General features: G+C 34.0%; 1 protein-coding gene across 6 annotated transcripts in view; it reads right to left on the reverse strand.

Annotated features, from left to right (window-relative positions):
• Window positions 1–326: 326 nt before the first annotated feature.
• HECTD2 (HECT domain E3 ubiquitin protein ligase 2) overlaps window positions 327–24,749 on the reverse strand; it is a 70,056-nt gene continuing 45,633 nt past the window's right edge. For 2 of the 6 annotated variants that reach the window (XM_072806134.1, XM_072806135.1), the window contains exons 10-21: window positions 24,213–24,336; window positions 21,725–21,821; window positions 18,520–18,627; window positions 17,558–17,690; window positions 16,586–16,674; window positions 13,055–13,213; window positions 9,395–9,469; window positions 8,674–8,761; window positions 8,482–8,588; window positions 7,104–7,219; window positions 6,025–6,168; window positions 327–2,810 (exon numbers count right to left, since the gene is read on the reverse strand). In XM_072806134.1, the coding sequence (XP_072662235.1) occupies window positions 2,690–2,810; window positions 6,025–6,168; window positions 7,104–7,219; window positions 8,482–8,588; window positions 8,674–8,761; window positions 9,395–9,469; window positions 13,055–13,213; window positions 16,586–16,674; window positions 17,558–17,690; window positions 18,520–18,627; window positions 21,725–21,821; window positions 24,213–24,336 (1,361 nt within the window). In that variant the 3' untranslated portion in view covers window positions 327–2,689. Of the gene's footprint in view, window positions 2,811–6,024; window positions 6,169–7,103; window positions 7,220–8,481; window positions 8,589–8,673; window positions 8,762–8,916; window positions 9,008–9,394; window positions 9,470–13,054; window positions 13,223–16,585; window positions 16,675–17,557; window positions 17,691–18,519; window positions 18,628–20,637; window positions 20,782–21,724; window positions 21,822–24,212; window positions 24,337–24,749 lie in introns of those variants that run through there. The other 4 variants (XR_012020882.1, XM_072806136.1, XR_012020883.1 and 1 more) reach the window with 4 other exon arrangements.

Below are 24,749 nucleotides of genomic sequence, written 5' to 3' on the forward strand. Positions count from 1 at the left end.
TTGGGGAGGAATACTAAAGATCTGAAGTTGCCCAATGAAATGTCATACTTGGTTCCTTTCTGGGTAGCCTCCGTGGCGTTGTAACGTTCATTTGACAGAATGGTCTGGGACCATCCAGACACTGGATAGACATTGTTTCATACTGTGAAAATGTGAAAGAAGCTGATTTTATTTGGTGTCAATATCAACACATATCTTTTGAAGCTGTATGTATCAGAAGTTGTCCTAAGCACAAGTTTAAGAGTATAATGAAGAGAATGGTTTGATTTTATAAGGTATTTTAAACTTATGGTTTTAATTAATTGCCTAATATTAAAAAATTGAGCTGAAACCTGACTGTATAACTTTAATATTTGAAAAAATTTATCCAGAAATGAACAACTTAATACAGATTTGTACAAAAAAGACAGACTGTTAAAAACTTTTGATGATACAGACAAAAATATGATTAAGCAAAGATTTAAAAAGGATAGGACATTTTGTAAATACTAATACTGCACAATGCTTTAATTTACTGTGGCAGATATAAAAATTAAGAATTCTCTAACAGATTATATTAGAAAAAGCAACTACATGAATTTTCTAGCTATTTAAATTTACGAAATAGAACAGTAGTGGGGTTTTTTTGTTTTTTTGTTTTTTTTAAGAAAATGAGGTATTAATACACTGTAAACCAAAAACAGAACATAAATAAATAAAGGCAATGTGTAATTAAGTGATAAATGGTTACAGATTTCAACTTAATAACAACAGACAACAATAATTTTCTAGTTACTTATGGACTTTGTCATTTAAAAATTTGGCTTGCTTGTGTACTTATCTAAAAGTGACAGAGCTATCGATATACAAGCACATCATTAAACACATGCAGACCAAGCCAACACAATTTTTCCATCTCTACCAAATAAAAACTGTTTACATTTTATTTAAAATACTTAAATCTGATTTCTGATACATGATTCTTTTGTGCTTATTAGTAAGTAGTAACCTACATTAAACATCTTACGTTCTAATTCAAGCAGTGTAACAGAGAAGCAGTTTTATTTGCATATATGGATAAAAAACTGAGCAAACCAAACAAAACCAACATGCCTTTAACTCTCTTAGGCTTTTCCAAGATTTTTAAGAGAAAACTCCTTTACGTAGTATATAGTCAGTGGGAAAGCAGAGTCACTGCTGTCTCAAGGAGAACAAATGGTAATCTAACTCCTATTCCTCAAAGATTCTCGAATTGGCTTTAGCACTACAGGAGAACAAGCAGATTCATTCCCCCACCCTGAAAGAATTCTGCTGGTGGGGTTCAGGAAGCATAGCAATAAGAAAACAGTGTAACTAAGAAAAAATTGGGGGAGAGTATTATTTGCCTGTGAACCGTATGCTGGTACCAAATGCTGGCTTCATTATTATTGCAAATATATCTTCAGAGTTTTCTGAAGAAAAGCTATCAAAGTATAATAGAGAAGTCTCGATTCGGAAATATTTGTACCATGCCAATAAAACTGCTTCATTTGCTGTAAATAAAAAGAAAACCATTTACAGTCTGACTTAAAATGCAGTTTCTTTTTACATGCTACTTTTTAGAAACTCCAAGAAGGGTACTTTTGAATTTACTACATTCAGAATCCAGTGAAATACAAACATTTTGGCCAAAATGTTGAACTTTATTTTTACACCAAGCTACATCATTTTGACACATGTCATCATTATATTCACTTTTGTCAAATATCTTATCCTAGCCTTTCTCAAAAATTAGTGTTTCAGTGTAACTGGTGATCAAAAAGTATTAGAAATAAGCCTTGTACATCAAAGTATATATAAAAACAGTTCTTTTGTGCTTGTAATTGACTTAATTTATCAACAGTTAGATCTGATTTCCCTTCTAATGTCCTGACCCTTAAGAAGAAATCATTATACAAATATTACAGAATACTCAAAGTAACTAGTTTACTGCCAATGTGCATGCAGACTAACATTACTTAAAAGAACAGAACCTCAAATCCAATTAGTCTGAAAATAGTTAACACTCTTGTACAATCATCTTTATTGATTTGTAAAAGCTGTATACACATCTAAAACCCTGAATTTACTTTGTAAAAATAAATCTTTTAGCAATAAATGGCACTATCAAAATCCCATTAATCTCAGGCTATTATGTAGTTATTTACATGCTTTTCAGCAAGTTGAAAAGAATCTTAAAGGACCAAAGCCAGTATATCAAAAAAACCCTGTAAACTGCATTTTATACTATTGTTGTTCACCTCTATATGAAAATATGGCTACATGCTTTACATTAATGAGAATGTAGCTATGTGTGTTGCTACCGTGTGCTAGCAGCACACAATCTGCCACTGGGCTCCACTGTGTGGTCAATGCATTGACTGTGCTTTGCTTTCCCAGTGGAACACCTGTGAGAAACTACTTATGGAGAATCATAAAGTGCTATAAAAAAGAGGGGCTGGACCCACACCTGTCTCTGCCATCTGGTCTTTTCCTCACTCAAGTAATTTCTGTGTTTTCAGAAAATCATGCCTCCTCCAGTGAACATATTTCATATTTGATTTTTAAAAAATCAGTATTTTAAAGTTGGTGAGCTTTATCAAGGTACTGTGAGACAGAGACATGAAAAGGTTAAAGGCACAATAAGAGGGAAGTGAATGCTACATATAAAATATATTTCAAGTCTTCTAGGTTACTCAAGTCCAAAACCTTCTGAATTTGAAATTCCAATGATCAATTTCTGTTTTAGGTCCTTTTTGCTCTTGTAGGGGGGAAGGCAAAGTTGATTGAAGCAGGTGTGGGCCACAGGCAACCTAGGGAAAAAAAAATTTTGTTAAAGACACTAAGTCTCAAAATACATATAGGCTAAGAGCTAAGCTACTGTCAAATATGGCCAATTCAGATCTCTGCTGCTGTACCAAGAGGTGACTCATTAATTTCTTCATGGAACAGATACTTACAGGGTACCTCCTATGTATGCGCACTGTTGTTCTAGACACTAGGGCTGGGTTTATGGACCAGTCAATGTCCCTATGCTCTTGTGAAACTTGCATCCTGGCGGCATTATTGTTGGAGTCAGACCTGAATTTGAATGCTGTCTCCCCAACTTACTGGCTGTGGCTTCAGGTCTCCACATGTCAGTGTCTTTGTTACCATGACAGGGTAAACCTATCTAAGTAGGTTGTTTAAAAGATTTCAAGAGCTATGTGTATAAAACACCCAGCAGAATAGTAGATAATAGAGCTGTTACTATTATTTCAGTCTTGACTATACAAAAATAATTGAAAGAACATTTCTGGATATTTGATGCCCATACTTTCAATGCCGCTGCCCTCAGGGCACGTGCAGCATTCATCCTCTGAATCTTCTGGACCAGCCCCCAGTCCCTTTCCCTGATGATACTGTTCATCTTCACTTTAGATTGCTACTGATTTCTTATGCCCTTTCTTCAGACTTTATGGATTTCGCAGCATCAGAACAGCTGTCAGTCAGAGAAGGCAGTGAACAAAAATAGGGAAGGTACCAGAGAAAAGGAGAACATTTTTAAAGAAGTTTGTATGATTAGAAACTAAACTTCGATAGCCCTTGTTATTAAGAGACTTAAAATTGTTATAATCAGTTTGCATTTATTGAGTGGTTGGTCTACAACAAGTATTGTGCTAAGTGCTTTTATATGCAGTGTTTAAGCCTCAAAGCAACCTAAAAAGTGGTTTTTGTTATCCTCCTTTTACTGATGAGAAAAAATAAACATGGGAACATACACGTTAAGCAATCTGTCTGACATTATAGAGCTGGTAAAGCTGTAGACCCAATAATCAAACCCTGATTTGTTTGACCTTACACCAGTACTGTTGCCATGTAAAAATTGAACACTCTTATTGAACAAAAATCTAATGGATCTACAATGGTGATGACCATCTTTGATAGTCAACTATATTTAATCTATGTGAATGTCCTACTGCAAATCCTAGAGTTGTGAAAGATTTATGCCTAAACCATGTGTGCCGACAAAATAATCCCTGAAATGATAACAGAAAAGTTTGGTTGTAATGTCACTTTTTGTTTTAAATTGCATTATTCACATTATCCTTTATTACTTATTCATTCATTCATTCATTCATTCATTCATTCATTCATTCACCTCCTTCCTTATTTTGAAAGTTGGCTCCACATTGGGCATGGAACCCGATGCGGGATTGAACTCACGACATGGAGATCAAGACCTAAGCCAAAATCAAGAGTTGGGCGTTTAACCAACTGAGCCACCCAGGAACCCCTCAGATTACTCTTTTTATTTATTTATTATTTATTTATTATTTTTTTTAGATTACTCTTTTTAAATTGACAATAGTTTTGTTAATATTCTAAAAAATTAATTTCTGTTAAGTAAAAAAGCCTATATAACCTTTAAAAAGCTTCTTTTGAATTTTTTTCATTTTAGGTCTTTAGTTGTAAATCTTATTTGGACATTTTTTCATTATATATACATATGCATGAATATTTATCTTGTATTTTAATATAATGATGTTGACTTAAATATTCTTTCAAGAAACACTTATCGGGCACCTAATATGTGTGTGGCTACTTGAAAATTACAAAGATGTATAAGACATGGCCTCTGTCTTGAGGGGCTAAATGACTAGGATAAAGGTGCAAAATGCTAAGTGACATTAAGACTTCTATAAAACAATTGATGTGCACATTAAAGGAATGATTTTTGGCTTTACAGAGGAAATTGATGTGAAACTGGATCTTTAAGGAGGGGTAGAACTTTCATGAGTAGAGAGATAGGAAGTTTTTTTTTTTTTTTTTTTTTTTAGGAAGTGTTTTAAGAGAATTACTTAAACATATGAAAAAAGGAAAGGACAAAATGTGTCTTTGTATCTAAGGAATAGCAAAATAGCCTGCTGACTAAAGCAAGACAAGAAAGGAAAATTGATATGTAATCTTGGGGAGAAGACTGTAGAGCATAATTTATCTGACAGGCTCCAGAGTCTAGAACTTAAACTGAAGGAGAGCAGTAAAGCTATTATGGCCTAAGGAAATAACCATGAACAAAGCAGTGTTAAGGACAATGAATTTAGTAAGATAAAGTAACTAAGAAGGGAAGAATCTGAGCAACTAGACCAGGAAGAAGTCCATTTCAATAAGCTAGGAATGAGGCAAAAAGTAACTACACCAGGGTGGTGACAGTAGTGAAAGGAAAGAACAGAGTCTAGTTTTAAAATGAAAGGAAAAGCTGACAAAACTCAGGGAACATATTGAGTGGGAGAAAAAAAATGATTCTAATAAAAATAGTGACTACTCAAATCAGCTTTGGAAATTATAAGGTGTTTGAGAAAACAAGTAGATAAGCATTAAACCCATCAATACTATTAGAAAATAAAGCCATCATTGTTATTTTCATATGCAAAGCATACTAGATTAAAAAAAAAAGAGAGAGAGAGAGAGGACTACTACTAGAGGACTTGTATTAACTGCAGTAGCCAAAAAAACTCACCTTAATATTTTTAATAAAAAACACCTTTAAATAAAAAAGAACATTATACAGTATACTACAAAAAGCCAGCTAGATTCTAAAAGAGACTACGAAGCAGTTGACTTAGCAAAGTAAAAAGCTGATAGAAAGGAATTAACAGTTGGCATTGATAAGTGTTCAAAATTAGTAGAGAATTTGAATGCATATTTTGTCTCATGTCAAGGCTTTATTTACTCCCAAGATTTCTCCTACAAAAATGACTCCTGATTGAAAGAATCCTCTAATTCCAAACACATTTTTTTTTTTTTTTTAAGGATTTTATTTATTCATGAGAGACACAGAGAGAGAGAGGAGGCAGAGAGACAGGCAGAGGGAGAAGCAGGCTCCCTGCAGGGAGCCCAACGTGGGACTCAATCCAGGGTCTCCAGGATCACACCCTGGGTTGAAGACAGGTGCTTAACTGCTGAGCCACCCAGGGATCCCCTCCAAACACATTATTATTAGCAAAATTTACAGATTAAAAATAAAATTACAATCTGGAAGTTTACCAGTTAGTAGAAGTTTCATTCTTTGAGATTTTAAAGTTCAAGTCAGCCATTCCTCCTACCGGTACTCTGTCACTTCCTGTAGTAAAATGTAGCAACTTCTTTTGAAGATCAAGAGGAAATCCAAGCACAACATCCCAAAAATATCTAAAGAACACCAAAGGAAATTTATATAAAAATGTCTTGTTAAAAATCCTACAGATCAGAATAAGGTAACATAAAGTAAACTCTTAAGGAAAAAAAATTCCCTTAAACATACACAATAGCCCTTAATGTGAAGTTAAGGAGCCATAAGATTCTACATATGAATTGGATTTTTGACTAATATTATTATAAAAGTAACTTTTTTTTTTTTAAAGTAAACCCCATGCTTTGCAGGGAGCCCAACATGGGACCTGAACTCAAGACCCTAAGATCAAGACCTGAGCTGAAATCAAGAGTCAGACACTTAGTGAACTGAGCCACCAAAGCATCTCAAAAGTAACATGTTACTTTATAGAATTACAAAAGTAATCCAACAGTGGATAGTACCAAAGTCACTTATCTCCTATATAATTCACAAGTCTTATTTTTTTTCAGCACAGTATTTTAAAAATGCTATTTATAAGTATAGCATCCCTGAAATTCTAGAACCAAAGCCATTTTTTTTTTCAAAGCCATTAAAAAAAAAAAAATCTTGGAGTACGTGGGTGGCTCAGTAGGATAAGCATCTGACTCTTGATTTTGGCTCAGGTCATGATCTCAGGATCATGAGATTGAGTCCCGTGTTGGGCTCTGTGCTAGATGTGGAGTCTGCTTAAGATTCTCTCTCTCTCTCTCTCTCTGCCCTACCCACCCCACACTCTAATAAAAAACAAAAACTTTTTATACTTTCGTAGAAACTTATTTATATCACTTTCTCCCAAGGGGATTGCTAAATGATTTCATATTTAATATTCTCACATTACTTTCTAAAGATAAAGCAAGGTAGGACTCTACAATATTTCAGCTAACTTGATTTAAAGACTAAATTATACAAGTAAGTCACATTCTCTTTCATTCCCTCTCTGGCAATCTCACTTTCAGAAGTAGAATGAGCTAACCTTATAGTTAAGTCTGTTTTGGCATAGCCATCATACTGAGTACTTCTTTGTAGAGCATACATATCCAGTTCAGGGCTTCCACATACCAGAATTTCAACCTCTTCTGGACGAAGCAGCTGCCAATAATCATTTTCCAAAAATGATTTAAAAAAAAAAGATGATTAAAAAAAATGAAATTGGAACTATCTTCACTGAATCATATTATAAAACACATGACTTCTCTTATAGTAAATCAAGCCATTTTTACTGGGGAAAAAATCTCCATTTTTATTTTTCTACTGAGGCTAAGGTATTTTTGCTTCTAAAAATTTATAAATCTTGTCAAACTATTAGGCTCTCCCTTTTGCAAATAGTAATTAGCAGTTTGCCAGAGAAACAAGCAGATGACTAAGCATGAATCCAAATTACAACTCTTCCCACAAAGCCTGCTTGAAACTCTCCTAGCTATTTCAGCCTCCTTCCAATATCCCACACGTCTCCTAGGTGCACTGCAGAGTTTGGATACTTGGTTATACTCTGCCTCATGTCGTTCACTGGTTTTTCACTTACATAAGTTGTCTCTCACCTAAAGAGATTAAAACTTAAGAATAGAGACCATGCTATGCCATTTACTTATTTTCCCTTCCTCCAACCCCACAACTACCAGTGCTTCACAGACAAAAACCCAGTTAGAGCTCAATAAAGTGCTCCTTTTTCAAAGGTGCTTCTAATAACAAATACGTGACAAAAGTTACCTTAAAACAAGCTCTCTCCTATAATAGCAAATCAAAGGGAAGACCTTACTCCATACCCTCATAGTAAAACTGAGGGGAGATACAAGTGGCATGATGGAATGCCCCTTGTGTAGCTGGGCCGGAGAGCAGTACTTCTTTAGAAGAATTTTACCTTAGGGTAAGGGTAATTCTGACACGGTATTCACATGACTAAGGCAAGTCAAACCAAACAGAGTTTATCATGACTCTGAAGACATACTACTTCCGATGGGTAAAAAGTGACTCAGGAAGCAGTTATAAATATATTCCTTAATCAGAACTTATGGCTTCGGCCCTGGAGCTTACGTGTTAACTCTGTTTTCTGTGCTTTGTCCCTCAGGATTAAGACATTGAGCCTATGGGATCTCTTCATCTACTCTTAAGGAAAATTCGTAAGCCCCAAAAGATACAGAATAAGACACAGTCCAAGGAAAGAAAAATCGAGTTGACTGGTCTTTTTTTCCATTAGAGAATTAAGGCTAAAATGAGAAAACTATTTTTATTTCTAGCTCTACTTTTAAAAAGTAAAACGTATTTTCTGCTTTAGAAGCTTATCTATTTAAGGACTTGTCAATATTATAGTATTACAAAACCTAATTGAAAGCATAATTTAGTTTTAAACTCACCATCAGGGCATTTGAAGCACACACACTATGAAATCCATAATAAAATGCAGCAAACTGCTTATAGATGGATTTGTTGAGAAGAAAGTCAATATAAAGCTGTACATATTCTGGAAAGCAATTTTATATCCATTAAATAGTAAAAGTAAATGGTAAACATTAATGCATTTTAATTAAGAAATGGTGTTTACTTACCTTTCCTATTTTGATTGGTAACTGGAATTTTATCACCACCTGGCTTTAAATTGTAGGACTTAATTATTCCAAATTCTTCTTGAAAAACCTAATGGAAGATTCCAACATAAGATATTTACTGGTATGGTTAAAAATAATAGACTTCAATGAACAAGTTTGTAAAATTTAAGCATGGGTTTCCTCCCACTTGTCAACATACAAACTACAGGGACTGAGCCCGCTCTGTTGAATACAGTTAAATACCTTACTGCTGTTCATCAACTTGTGTAGCCATTGAGATAATACTCAGCTCTTTGCAGCTATGTGGATTACTCTGACTTCCATTTCCCAATTACTGTTAAGGGAAAGGAAATGAGACTGTTTTGGTCTGATCCATTAGTTTCTGCTCCTAACTTCTTGTGAGAAGAGCTTAGGAGAGGCTTATTTTTAGAAGCTGAAGAGCTCTGAGAAAGTAACTGAAGCAAGGGAATATGCTAGGTGCCTAGCAGGGTGCCTTCACCCTTGGGGAATTTCTTTAGGCACTTTCCTTGACTGTTCATCTCCAAGTATCTGCTGCACTGTCTCTACTTTATCAGGTTAAGACCCTTTATGATAAGGGATGGTATGGTGTGTGTTGATCAATTCTCGGTCATCTTTTCTAGTAATAGGTGTTGAATAACAAATGGCAATTTTCATATATGAAATACATGGTTAACAGAAAGCCATTTGCCCTTAACAGTACCTGGAATGTTGAATAGAAATCTTCTTCAACATTGCCTTCATACGACAAGAGTTCACTTAACCCATGGGCCAACTCCTGTAAAAAGAAATCTGTTACCTATGTTTTTAATAAAAAAATATTACCTAAAACTAGTTAAGCAGATCTTAGAGTGAACTCACATGTAAGATAGAGTAGATAGACTCTTTCAGATTTTGAACTAAAGATAGTATTTCAGATATATTTTTCCAGGGCACACAATGTTTGTTAATGATTTCTACCACATAAAAGGCTTGGAAAAACTCACTGGGAAAAGTCATGTAAGAGGAAAACATCCAGTTCAAATGATAGAGGCATAATTCTGGGACCTATTCTTATGCAGCAAGCTAAGAGCACAGCTTTCCACTATAATTTACTGCCATCTGCAACATTACTATTTATGAATTTGTAGTATTTCTCCATATATAATCTTTAAAAATCTTAGGATTAATCATTTAAGCATAAAAAAACAGTTCATACATGTTAAGTAGTTTCTACATTTCAGTTACAGTGCTCTTCTCTCCCCCCAAAAAGTTGGAAACAGTGGAAGAAATATATTCCTATAATTCATGTTATCCATGAACAAAGATTTACAAACAGAAAAACTGACCCAATATTTATTATTTTTTTTTTAAATTTTTATTTATTTATGATAGTCACACAGAGAGAGAGAGAGGCAGAGACTCAGGCAGAGGGAGAAGCAGGCTCCATGCACCGGGAGCCCGACGTGGGATTTGATCCCGGGTCTCCAGGATCGCGCCCTGGGCCAAAGGCAGGCGCCAAACCACTGCGCCAACCAGGGATCCCCTGGCCCAATATTTAAAGATACTTTTCAGGTTTTATGAAAAAAATTAAAGTTTTATTTTAAATTATTAGAGGAAAAAGGTAAGCAGCATAGTTAGAATGATCTTACATATTTATACACGTAATAAATTTTCCAATCTCTTAAAATCAGAAATTTTTATACAAATCTAGGCTGGCATAGATTTGGTATGACTGTCATCATTTGCTTCAATTATTAATAAAAATCATGAACACTGAAAATTGAGTTTCCATTTTTTTAAAAGATTTTATTTATTTATTTATTCATGAGACACACACACACACACACACACACACACACACACACACACACACACACAGGCAGAGATACAGGCAGAGGGAGAAGCAGAGGGAGCCCGACCTGGGACTCAATCCCAGGTCTCCAGGATCACGCCCAGGGTGAAGGCGGCGCTAAACCGCTGAGCCAGGGCAGCCCCGGTGGCGCAGCGGTTTGGCGCCGCCTGCAGCCTGGGGCGTGATCCTGGAGACCCCGGATTGAGTCCCACGTCACGCTCTCTGCATGGGGCCTGCTTCTCCATCTGCCTGTGTCTCTGCCTCTCATTCCCTCTCCGTGTCTCTATAAAAAAATAAAATCTTAAAAAAAAAAAAAAAAAAAAACCGCTGAGCCATCTGGGCTGCCCTGAGTTTCCATTTTTTTAGGAACTCCACAGACTACCAGGTGAACCCATGGAAAAGGACTTACCGTCATAATCTTTTAGAGATGAAATTTTTAATGACAAAATACAAAGTCAATAGGTTATGAAGTTATGTATTCAAATCTGTTTTATTTAGGACTATTAGGCCCTTTATTTCCAGACTTTGTATTTTCAAACCCCTATTTTTGTTGAGATTTTTTTTTTTTGTTTACCTACACTGTCAATCTTAGTCTTATAGACTCTTAACTATAATATGCTATTTCTGAAATATGATTAATTAACCACTGGGCAGTATTCAGTGTCACACTGAAGACACTGAATACTGCTTTTACACACCATTTGAATACCCTGCTTAATCTTATTTTATTTTTTTTTTGCTTAATCTTATTTAATACAACATATTTGGGAGTGATTTAAGCAGAAGAAATATTATAAGTTGCTGATTTCAGGATATGCTTGAGTCTCTATTCTCATCTAAAACCCTCGAGTATAATCTTACAAGGCTGTGGTTGGGAAGGTTTCTTATTGTTCCCGCTGGACAATCCCAGTGCTCTAAGGAAACAGTGGAATATTACTGCATTTATTGGCACCACACTGCAGGAATCTTGATTCATTATTAAAGGGCCAACATAAGAATATGAAATTAGCACAGTGAAATCTTCAGCTCCATAATATAAAACATTTCAGTGTAGTCATTCATAAAATATCCATTAACTTAAAAAAAGCTAGCTCTAAATAAGCCAATATTGAATAGCTTTACTCATAAAATTACGCAATTTATTGGCAAAAACCAATAATAAAATTATAAAGTTGGTAAAAAATTTGACAGAAATGGAATATGTGTAATTTTTAAAAATCACAAAAATCTAAAATGAGATGGTTAACTCAGAGATTAGTTTATTTCCTACATTTTACAGTAAGGAAATTAAGTGAATAATCGAGAGTCAAAGCTAATATGTTTCAGAGAGAAGATTACAGAAAGGAGACCTTTCAGTTTCTTAATCAGGACCTGCTCTATTAACTTGTGCACTCTCATGTCACACTATTTTTCTATTAAGTCTTTTTTTTTTTTGAGAGAGAGAGAGAATGCACATGTTGCGGGAGGGAGTTGGGGGATGGAGGCAGAGGGAGAGAATATTAAGATGGTTTCACACCCAGCACAGAGCCCCATGACCGGAGCCAAACTCAAGGGTCTGATGCCCAACCAATTGAGCCACCCAGGCACCCCACTATTAAGTCTTCTAAAAATGTGGCTTTATGCCCTTAATTGAAAATATCCTAAACCAACTTCCAAAAAATGTGCCTGATATCAAACCCCGCAGAGTATGAAGATTAGTTTTCTAACCAAACACATGTTCTTTTTTTTTTTTTCCAAACACATGTTCTAAAGAGATTTCTCAACTTTCACAGGAAAGCACCAAACTTATATCAAACTCATTAGATTATTAAAACACAGGGCTATTTAGATAGGAATATTTAGTAAAAGAGATTCTTCACATCTAGGCTATTTGCTAAAGATATTACCAAGAATTTTCTGCTAACCAACAGTTATCAAAAATCAGCTGTAAAAAATACTATAGAGGATAGTCAGAAGTATATGTATAGTATCCACTCTTCTGCTAAATTTTAATCTTTGATTACATTTGATGATGAGAAATCTAATTTCTGAATGGAGGAATGTTATGAAAGACAGTACCATTAAATTCATTTGTTGTATTTATTTTAGAGATGTTTTTGCAGACACTATTAACCAATATGGCACAGTATCATCTAATTTTAGAATCCACAGGAGAGCTTTATTATCTCATCTAACCCCCCAGTATATAAGTTTTGCTGTCCCACTGATCACATAAGGAAACTAGAGGTCAGAAAGGTTAAAAAAACTTATCCAAGTTTATAGAACCAGTAAGTGGCAGAGCCTGAATTCTAATCTCTGTCTCTCTCACTTCAAAGCCTGTTCTGCTATGCTGTAAAGGCCCAAGAGTGCAGCAAAGTGGGTGCTAAGTCTCTATGAGGAAGGAGAAAGCTAGACAAAAAAGGAGATGGGTTACATAGGTAGACAGAAATTATATTTAAAAATAAGAAGAGCATTAGGAGGAGAAATATTTCAGGTAGAAGACAGATGATTCAGCATTAAGGAATAAGATGCTAATAACTTTATACTTACAGGCATAATTTGACATAAGTCGTCAGTGGTCACACTGCAGATGCCTACTGGTATATTTTGATCACTAGGAATGATGGGAGGGCTCAATAATTTCTTGTAACAGCAGGGAGGGAAACGAATATCCAAGGTGATGCTGTTATACACAGCTAGTCCCATAAGCTATGCATACTGAATGTTAAGCATTAACATAAAATCCATGACAAAAAATGAGTTTTGAATTATGCATCAGTCTACTTCTTGCATACTGTCAGATCTAACACTGACTTTAATTAATCCCACATACTTCCTTTTCTTTATTTTCCCTTTATTTTACATAATGTAATTCCTTGATTACCAAAAGTTATGTGAAAGGGAGGGGTCGGTTGATAGTATTTGATGATTTCCCTAGAAAATTTTATCTAAGATCATAACAGATAGCAATTTCAGACATTTCATAAATTATTTGACACAAAAGAAAAACATTTTCTAAATTTAAATGGTGTTGGTGACTTTATAGGTAGCAGCAGCAATTTATTCAGAACTCCACACAGAACACACTACTAATTTTGGTGATCATTTTAACTATTTTAAAACTAAATACAGACTATGTAAAGAGAGCTGAACTGAATAAACATATGGACACGGGAACACACACAGATGTACACACTTACTACTGATAGGCTAACAAGACAATTAATCTCCTACAGAAATACCTGAAAGGCCTTTATTACTTGAAGTGTACACAAAGTGTTGAAGTTAAAAGCTACAGATATTATACATATAAACCTTGCCCAATTATATTTTATTTATTACTTATACGGCAATATGTAACTTATCCATTTGCTGTGAGGGGTTTTAAATGTCATATTTCAGCTGTCAAAGTTATTAAAGAAGTCATCAATTTTATTGGCTCAAAGGAAATCTAAATATATGGGCTGGATAAATTACTGAAAATAATTTTTAAAATTAGAAGACAACCAGTATTTCAATTTGTCAAGGCAGAATGAGAGTTAATAGTAATTTAAGGAATAGATATATTACTTTATAGGTAACCATATCAACAGGGACTGAGCAGTATATTCAAGGGACAGATATTGAAAATAAGGTCTAATATACTTCTATACTGTGATGATAGCAACAATGATAGTGGCCATAATACTAAGATGGTTACCATTTATAATCATCCACCACAGTGCCAAGTTCTAAGTATTTTTTTATTAAAAAAAAATTATAACCCTAAAGGCAGGTTTTGAGCAGTTGAGTAGGCCCATAAGATTTGCCTCAGGGCATTTTCATATGCAGACTACAGTGTTTCATGTCATACTAAGTCAATCCATGCTGGCTGAAGCAGGGACGAGAAGAGGACGGGGGAATTCCGCTGGGCCACTGAAGCATCACGTGGTGCAACCAGAGTTTGAAAATCCTGTTTCAAATGCCCCATTTGGTAAAAGTGATTATAGTTTTATTATTTTTTTATTTTATTTATTTTTTTTTGTGATTATAGTTTTAAAAAACTGTTATATTTATAGCTCTTCATGCAATCTTCAAAACATTCTATAATTATTATTACAGGTTTTACTATAACATTTCTTGTAAACTCCAAAGCCTTATTCTATTTAAAATTGAGGTATTAGGAATGCAATGCTGTCAGAACTACTAGCACGAGAAATCTTTGGTCCTAAAATTTAGAAAGTGAAAATATGTACAGAACCAATGATATTTTCTCAATATAGAATGTGTGTTCTCAATTTTTACTTCTCCTCACCGGTGATAGATCTATCACCTACTTACATGATCATAATCCATTATCATCTCATATTTTTCCTATATATTAATCGTGCTTTTTGGGCACCTATTTCATGTCCTACAGTTTCTTTGTGAGTCTGCATGTGAGATAAATACACATAATAATGAGATGGCAGTGGCCTTAATAATTTAATTTTAGCTTTAATTAACTAACTTGAAATATGCAGCATATGTAAGTATGCTTAATGACCTTGCTCTTTTGGGTAATGATTGGAATAGAAACTAATGCCCACTGCAAAAGCAGCTGATTAGTAAACTTATGATTTTACGTATAACACCATTCTAAAAATGAGATAGCTAAAGTAAAATCTAATACTGCATTATAAATATCTGAAAGTCAAAATATCACACAAAGCTAAACTGTGCTAAGAATGTAAAGTATGACAAACATATATGTCAGGGAATTCAAATAGCTCATAATGTAGTGAAAGTACTGGTGACTCAGGCCTTCAATGAAACGGAAACATTCAACAAATGATCACTGTAGAGAACACAATAAAACCAGACATCTAAGAACTGACAGGACTTCATATTGTGGAACTTGGTGTTTAGATCTTTGGACATGATGACATATATAACATTTCAAATAAGGTTTACCATCTTAACATGCAGTTTTCTCCCTGCTAACTTTTTTCCCATCAAGTTTAATATACATTCCTCAGGATTTATTCCATCAAATGCAACTGAGCATTCCAAGCCCTCTCCAGCATCACTCCTGATCCCTTTGTTGAAGGTATCCTCCGTGACTCCCGGGGGGGCCCTCTGCTTCACCCAAGGGGCCTAGGACAATGTAGCCTGCTTTCCAGCCATTCTCCCAGACTGTTTCCTACTACCTCCAACGCTGTGCTAATCAGATAGAATGGTTCCATTTATAAGCCTCTCCCTTCTCTGGGAGGAATACACCTATCCTCTTCCATCTCAGAACTCCTTAGTACTTAATGTCACAAAATCATGAGTCTGAGAACTGATGACCTTGAACTGGTAGTCCTCTGCCTATCTAGACCATAACCTTCATAAGGCTATTCATTAACCTTCATAAGAGGATATTTCCCCCTCTTTTACTCTACGGATCTCCAGTGTGTGCTCATTTATTTACTCTTCCCTTCTTTCTTCCATAGTCAATTATATCTCTTAGAATTAAAAAAATACTGTGGAAGTTATCTTTTCCAATCTCCTACCCAGTGCAGGAATGTCCTCTCCACTACACCTGATAGGGATCAGAGGATAGCACAAGGATTTATATAATTTAAAATATACTATAAAATAATATATACTTTAAATATTCCCATTCCATTCAATTTTTAATTTTTATGGATATCTCCAGATTTAGGGACATATTAACGACCTAGATTTAATTTCCACAATTTCAATTTATTAAATTAAGCAAAATAAGCACAAAGTAAAAGAACAGAAAAGTAGTTCCTTATGAAGGGAAAAGATACTTTAATTTTAAAAATGTCTTAATTTTCTGACAATTCAGATAATATATGAAATAGGCAATAGTTATTTTTATTTTGAGATCACATTTTCAGAGAAAAATAGAGAAAACTCACAATTCCTTTTAATTAATTAACTCTGGTGACATTATATAGCTGTGATATTGCAAATAATTGAAAATCTATTAGTAAATTTGACAAGAATGTTATATCTGAATAAAAGGCTTAATGAGAACAGTTTTCCAAAATTCAGATAAAATTTAAAATCTCTAATGTACTAGCACCTCCTAGTGGAAAGTTTAAAGGATACAATTCCAACCAATCGGAATTCAGAATAGTTATCACATTTAAAACTGCTAAACCAATGGCAGTGTGAATCCTTGTGATATGTAAACATGCCTGAAAAAAAGAAACATTAACATGACTGATTAAAAAAAAATTAAAGTATTAAAAATATACATAGTATCTCATCTGTTAGAAGCAAAATATTTCAGCAGTAGTTGTTATAAACCATTTTTCATGTTAAAATATATAAAATATAAGCACACTGATGTCTAAGAGCATTTTACTCTTTACTGGTATCCTGAACCAATGGTATAAATGGGCTAAAAAGATAGAAAACTCAATAAGTTGATTTTCTTTTATAAAAATGATAGTTTTATAACATGATCAAAATTAAGTTTGAGAATTATCTAAAGATTTTAATTTATCTATGTCATCGCTATTCTCCATTCCCAGAAAGCGGTCATACATACAGGTATACAAAACAAAGAGTAAGAAAAACACTTAAAACTCTCTTTGAAGAAAGATCTTTTACAGATACTAAGGATTATATAAGTTTTCTCTAAATAAGGTAAAACAAAATTCAAAAGTTTACTCATGTCTTAAAAATTAACGAATTCTTATTTATCAAAATGGCTCAAAATCTAATGAAAGAGGCTTCAAATATTAGTACGGAGGAAGCTACAGTCTTGTTTTTAAATTCTGAATGTTCTTTATTTCAATGACAAATTTTCTTGCATTTGGTTTGTTCAGGAAAGATGGGGATGCTACCTTGCAAATATATACTTTCAGTCTTTATAGTGTAGGATTTACAGTAAGATAATGAACATTTTGATCATCAATTTGGGCACTTTTAAAGAGGTAAATAACAATCCTTAAATTATTCAACATTTATGGTGGACAAAAATATCCATAAAGTCATATGGTAGGTTGCAAATGAGAGTGCCTACTTAATATAATAATTATGAAGATACACTGTTCATAAAAATTGAATACTCACCATAATCTGGATGAAAAATTTGGCGAATTAGAAGAAGGAACCATTCTTTAGTCAAGCCACCCATGTCCAAACCAGCTTCCCCTACAAATGTAACTTTCAACTTCTTTTTTAAGTCTGCTCTTTTCCGGGTTAACTATTTAAAGAAATTATATCGAAGAGAAGAACAAAGGGCAGTAAAAAGGGAAATTAACTTTTTCAATTCTGGGAAATGTATTAGGCAATCTTTATCTTTATTTACAATGTCACAAAATTCACTCCATCCATTCATTCAATAATTTGTCAGTTACTGTATCAATTAAGCATTATTATGTTTGCTGTAGAGATCAAGAGAATTAGGTCAAGTATCAAGTATCTTGCTCAAAGTTACTGTATCCTGGTATCATATTGCCTCCAAGATTTCAATTTAGCAGATTATATCATAAAATATTTAATTTCCTTCTTGATTTTAAAAATCACATAATGACATTAGCCATTATCTTGTAATGAAGATCTGGCTGAAGCACCGTGCAATACATGTAGGTTAGTAATATACACACAATCAAAGTACACTGGGGCCTGAGTACACTCTACACTCAGTCTACCCTGGAGTACAGAACTCTAATTTTGTAGATGAATAATCTCAGGCCCAGAGAATTTAAAATGGCTTGTTACATACCCAACAAGTAAAAAAGATGGGTCCAGTATCTAAGTTACATATTCAGAAACATGAATCGCTCACTTAAGTGTTCTACATAAAATCCTTTTCTGAGGTGTTAATAACAAATTATTAATAAACATATAAATAATGAACATATGGCTTAATTGTGAATACACAACTGATTTTAACAATGGTACCAAAATATAAGGAAGTACACTTATTAGCATACAAAAATAAAAAACAGATTTTCATAATACACTATATTGTAGAATTTATTTAAAGTTTTAATCAGTGAGTGCCATTTTGGAATAAATGATCTATATACCTCATCAAGCGAGTCACTAACCAAATGTGTCCGTCTTACTTTCATATTTAGAAATAACATGTTCATATCAGGTCTCTGTCTTCGAGATACTTTATCCACCAGACTTTGCTAATTAAAAAAGAAAGCAAGCATTTTTACTTTTACTTAAACTGTAATTTCATTTAAAACATTTAAGCACTATAGTAAAAATTACTTAAATCCTTCACTATGCTATCTCTCCTGTATTTTCATAAACTCAATTATGCAAATTTTTGTTATTTATTATATAGATCTTTTCATTTTGAAACAATGGTAGCCAAAGGCAGTCCAAAATGGAGGACCAAAAAAATTCACCTTCTATAGTAAAGAATGTTGCATTACAGTTTCCATGTCTCATCTCTTAAATAGCAAGGCTTTTTGTTCAATAAATACAAAGTGGGAACATCTGAAACGAGGTATATACTACTGATGATAAACTTGGTTTAAGCTTTTTAGATACTGAATTTACCATAAAAGCACAATTAGTCTACTTTTAGAAAGTTATTTGTTAACATTTATCAGAAACATTAGCAATGTTCATACCCTTTGCCCCAATAATTTCGTTTCTGGGAATTCTAAACAATGTTTTATACAGTGAGATGTTCATCACAGCATTACCTATAAGAGTGAAACTTTAGAAATATATATGTATCCATCTAATAGAATATAATACAACTATTAAAATGGATGGTATAATTATATAAATAACATGGAAGATATTTAAGAAAGGTACAGATGAAAAAACAGGGAACAAAAGTATATATACAAAATTGTTTCAACCCTATTGCCTTTTAAAGATAATATAGAGAAGAAATATCAAAAGAAAGTTTACTAAAATATTAACAGTTGTTATGTCTGGGTAATGGAAATGTGGGTAATTTAAAAAATCTATTTTTCATGGTTTTTCAAAGTATAAGTAATGAGTATGTAAAAAACACATTAAAATATGTTAGAAATATACAGGATCATAAGAAATCTACATGCTTGTATAATTCAAGTTTATATAATCTAATTAAATTATTTTATCAGACTACATCTTCTTTGCTAACAAAGAAAAATTATTGTACATACTAGAGATGAACATTTCAGACATTTTAAATAGTGCAGAGAAGTGCTTTAGTAGGTAAAATTTTAATTTAATAAAATCTGTAGAAGGCCATGTTCTTGATTTTGTAGACTGCTATAATAAAACACTCTAATTCAGAGCACTTCATTTCTCCAATTTCCAATTCTAAAGGCTTTTAATATTGTGGGTTTTTTTTTTTCTTTTCTTTTTAGGGCTCCCCCTTTGATGCTCAAATGGATCTGTATTCCTGGGATAGTATCTTATGTCATGGACCTATTGTCCTACCCTTTCCTATGTTGTGTTCATAGTCTACTCGTGGAAAGCCACTACACCGGAAATATCCAGCAAACAAATTCATACTAAGATGCTAATGGTAGACAAGGCTTAGAAGCCACTCCTCTCATCTGGAATATTTAATAGAATATGCCTCAAATGAAAGAAATAATCTCCAAAAGTAGAATTTAGACCCAATCTGATGAGGAAGTTATTTTTAGGTTGGGGAATTTCTGTTGCAATTTCAGATACCATATAAGTTCTTGTTTATATTAACTACCTGTAAGGCTGTCTGTCCTCATGTCAAAATAATCATCGGTCATTAATTCCAAGTGGTGTGGCAGTTTACAAGTTAAAATGTTGGGAGATCTCTGTAAGAACAGATGATGACACCTAACTCTTCAATCTCTACTCATCTGTGTCCATCCTCTGTGCAAGACAGCCTGTGACAGAGTCCACACCTGCCACTCTCCTTTTATTAGAAGAAAACTTCCATAATAGAAGATATTTGACGTTTTAAGTGTGAGTGACATGGCAAAAAACTGCTCAGAGAAACTGAGGTAAACTTCTAGCTCTTTGAGTTTTGTTTTGTTTTGTTTTACAAATATAAAAGTCATAGCCCAAGGTAAAAACGTACTAAAAAGGCATGTGAAATTGCATAAATGCAGCTAACAGAAACTGCCAAAATGACTAGTTGTATAGACTAATCTTTGTGCTAGTATCTACCCAAGATTAAATAATAATTCTGATGCCAAATATACCTGTTTAAATTTACTTTTCAGGGGGGTAGAGTGGCTTTGGAACTCTCTTGGTACACACAGGCAATAACGTTTCTTCTAATATTCTCATAGTCAGTGTAAGCTGACTCTGGGATGTCACCAGTCACTTAAATCTTTTGTCCTGCTCTGTGATAGAAAAAAATACTCACCTTCTGGGAACTGAATTACTGAAGAATAAACATTTCTTATTTTTAAAAGCATTTTAAAGCATTATAATTTATACTTTAGGGTTGTTTTTATATTCTTGGACAAGACATGGAAATCATTTTTTTTTAAATTTGAGAATCTCTTTTTATCTTAAGAAGACTACAGCCAGCCTTCCCTCTAATTTTTAAAGTAGTTTAGTGTCATGAAAGCAGATACTCAAAATACATGAGCATTTAAATGTATAGTCTAGTGCTCCAATAAAAGAAAAACTGCTCACTCAGTCTGTATCTCTTAGTAACATACGCAACTTTACTCTGCTGTGCCGAAAAACAAGTGGTAGGGGGTGGTAAGGCTAGGCCCAGAGAGAAATTTCATCCTGCTACATGGTCTGCCTACAGCCAGTCTTGACTGCTAGCCTAGTCTCTATGGTCTCAATGCATTTTAGTTTCCTAAGACTCCATAAAACATCTTTCACCTCTTTTGGATATATTTCTCAGTTTCCCAAGGTTGTACATCTTCTAATTTTTTTGTTGTTTCTATTTGATTTCAGTGGTTTCAGTGGTTTGCTCTTAGGGACACTCCTTGCCTTTACGGTAGTCTTCACCAGTGCTCTGTTGGCTACCGTGGAGCTGGAATATGGTGTTCACATGATGCCCAACAAGTTCCCAGTACTTTGATGGTCTGTGAGAGGCATTTAATCTTCCTGCGCTATTTATAATATAATGAGAATTTGATGAGGGGTATGTATGTCTTTCCTGTATCGTGCACAGGTTTAAGCAATTTGGAGGGAGTTATGAAATGAATTTTACTTTTAACATTTCCTGATTATGCTAGAACAATTCACAAGACATTTGATTTATTTATTAAATTATTTACTATATTGATTATAGTCAGCATAAATATGTTTTTGTAGCTGGCTTACCCTTGCGATGCTTATCATCTGTTGTTCTGAGTCTCTTTGAATAATGATTTTTTTTGCAGCTATAGAAATAACGAATGGGTACTGACAGAAGGAAAACCTGCTCAACAAGTGAAAACAGAAAAAGCAAAATGGTGTATTTTTAGCAAAATTATACTAAGGGAATATCTAAGGTACCCCTCCTAACAATATAAAACATTACTTTTGTATTGTGTTTTACCATCTACAAAATGATTTTATGTGCATCATTTCTTTTAATCCCCACAGCCTTGTGAAGCTCGTATCATTACTAGATGCACTGTGCACTCATTCTCTAGAGAAAGCTACATCTAACATTCTGAAATGTACTAACCATTTAGATGGTTTATACAAATAGTTTCAGTTTATGTAGTCACCTGTAGATCATTACCTGTGAAAATATGGCCAACACCAGAACCTGGAGACAGAAGTACTAACAAAGGAGGATTAGGAGAGAAAGTTCATGTGCAGAAATTATTATAAAGATCCATGATTACATGGATATTTCTGATGTGCAAGCTTCAGAAATGAAGAAATCTAGCAATAAGTACAGTAGTAAAAAGAAAAGTAATAAATTTAAGATCAATAAAATAAAAGGATGAAAAGTATGTTGTTGCTGGTATTGTGTTTAATGGTGTAGTAGTATGAAATGGTATGTATCTGTAAAGTATAACATTATGATCGAAGGCCAAGAAAGTAACTTCCTTTCTGGGTCAGAGCTGATCCTATGTTATGTAAAAAAGCCACCAACTACCCAGAGAGAAATACATTTCGAGAGCTAGTAGGTGACAGTGACACTACAGAAGCCAAACTTCCGTCAGAAGTGGCTTCAATGAATTCATCAGTTACAGCTAGAATCCATCCAAGTTAGTCAACTTCACTGGATGTGAAGAAGGCATGATGAGGGAAAAAAAGGAGCCCTTGTGTGAATCGCAAATAAAATGGTTTTCCCCGAAATGCAATTGTTACTTAATGAGTTGTTCAGCACTAATATGTAATAGTATTGAATCAATAAGGGCTAACTAAAAATCTGGAAATGAAAGAAGTACAACGAACTCAGTAGGATATATATTGGTCTTATCATGTATCTTAAAATGGTGTGACTCAGCCTTTCTCTAGTTATGCACACAGAAAAAGTGATACTCTGTGTGACACACTGAAATAAACAGATGTGGCTGCTCATCACCAGAGGTGACTTGCCCTCAGGCCCCAGGTACCCCTCTAAGTCCAGGCTGGTTTTCCCCACACTGAAAGGATCATAGCATCAAAACTCCTTTGTAACTTGTTCTCAGTACACCAGTGCTGTGACACAGTGGTTAGAAGAGCTCTGTATTTATTAAAAGATGGCATTGAAATATGCACAGTAGCTCTTGGGAGTTGTTTTGTCTACAACAACACAATTATATTAAAGTTGGAGAAAAAAGCGTCTTTGTAAAATAAATATACTTTGTCAAGAAAATATCCATTTGACAGAACAAGGTCCTTAGAAACAATTCCTATTTAGTTGAGTGTTCAGATGTGGACTGAGATATGTCTAGAAGGCCAGTCTATGGCTATGGCTGATTCTGATAGAAAGGGTCCCTGGCAGACTGAACCAATTTATAAACTAATTTAGGGTTTTGAGGTTTCTTATATCCCTATTATATCTCTTAAGACTTCTTTAGAATAGACACACTAAGATATCAACATGGTCTGGGAATAAATTATGTTTGGGATACTCATGCTGTTTTAATCCAAACTAGAAGTATGGATATTGATGTAGTATATTAAAGAATTTGGTCAAGTGTTCTGAAAACCCATTCTACTACTGTAATAAATAATTTGTGTGAAGCCCTTTTGCTGTAACTCCCATTCTTTATTTTATATTATGTATAAGGGACAATCACTTTTTCTACAGAATAAAGGAGAAAAGGAGTGAAACGCATGTGTGTATGTGCACATGTGTATGATCACTGTGTTAGAACAGGCATTGGCAAACTAGGGCCCATGGGACAAATACGGCCTACCACCTGTATACAGAAAGTTTTCTGGGACTCAGACACACCTGTTTATTTACATATTGCCTAATGCTGTTTTTGTGTTACAATGGTACACCAGAGTTCCAAAAATATTTACCATTTAGTACTTTAGAGAAGTACTTTTTTTTAGAGAAAGTCTGTGCCCCTGTACTGGATGATAGCATATAGAAAAAGGAGATATAAGAAACTTGCATACTAAGATAGAACCTTTCCCTTCTTAAAAAGATGTTGTTAATCAAACCAAAATCAAATTAACATGTACATAAATTCAAAATGTAAGAAAAAGAAAATGTTTTAAGAAATGTAATGATATTTCAGGGCTGGATATCTAAACTGTAAGTTTATATATAAAGTTATGTACATACTTAAATTTATTTATACAAATTTAACATCCAATCACTATTTTGAATAGTATTTCATTTAGGTAACTAATCAAAATGAGCTTCTGATTGTACCTGTGAGAGTTTCCAAAGCTCTGCCAGGTGTGGTATTCTTCCATAAGATCAATGTGATCCAATGTAGAATTATAGAAATCAGTATAAGGAATAAGGGAAGGATGAATCAAACTGTTTGCAGTATCTGTAAAGATAAATTCTAACAATGATCTTTTCCAACACGTGCATGATTCATTCTAATAAGAACATTTTAATGTTCACCAGATAGTCTTTATCTAAAAATTCCTATTTTAAGCTCCAAATTAAAAAAGTAGTTTTAAAATTGTGGTTCAGGGGATGCCTGGGTGGATCAATCGCTTAAGTGTCTGCCTTTGGCTCAAGTCATGATCTCAGGGTCCTAGGACGGAGCCCTGGGAGTCTGCTTCTCCCTCTGCCTCTCTCCCTGCTCATGCTCTCTCTACCCCCACCGTCTCTCTCTCTCAAATAAAATAAAATCTTAAAAAAAAAAAATGTGGTTCAGATGTAGCCAGTAAGTTCTTGCTTTTATAAAACAACTTGTGGGGATCCCTTGGTGGCTCAGCAGTTTGGCACCTGCCT

This window comes from Canis lupus, chromosome 29 (genome assembly GCF_048164855.1).
Source record: "Canis lupus baileyi chromosome 29, mCanLup2.hap1, whole genome shotgun sequence".
NCBI lineage: Eukaryota > Metazoa > Chordata > Mammalia > Carnivora > Canidae > Canis > Canis lupus.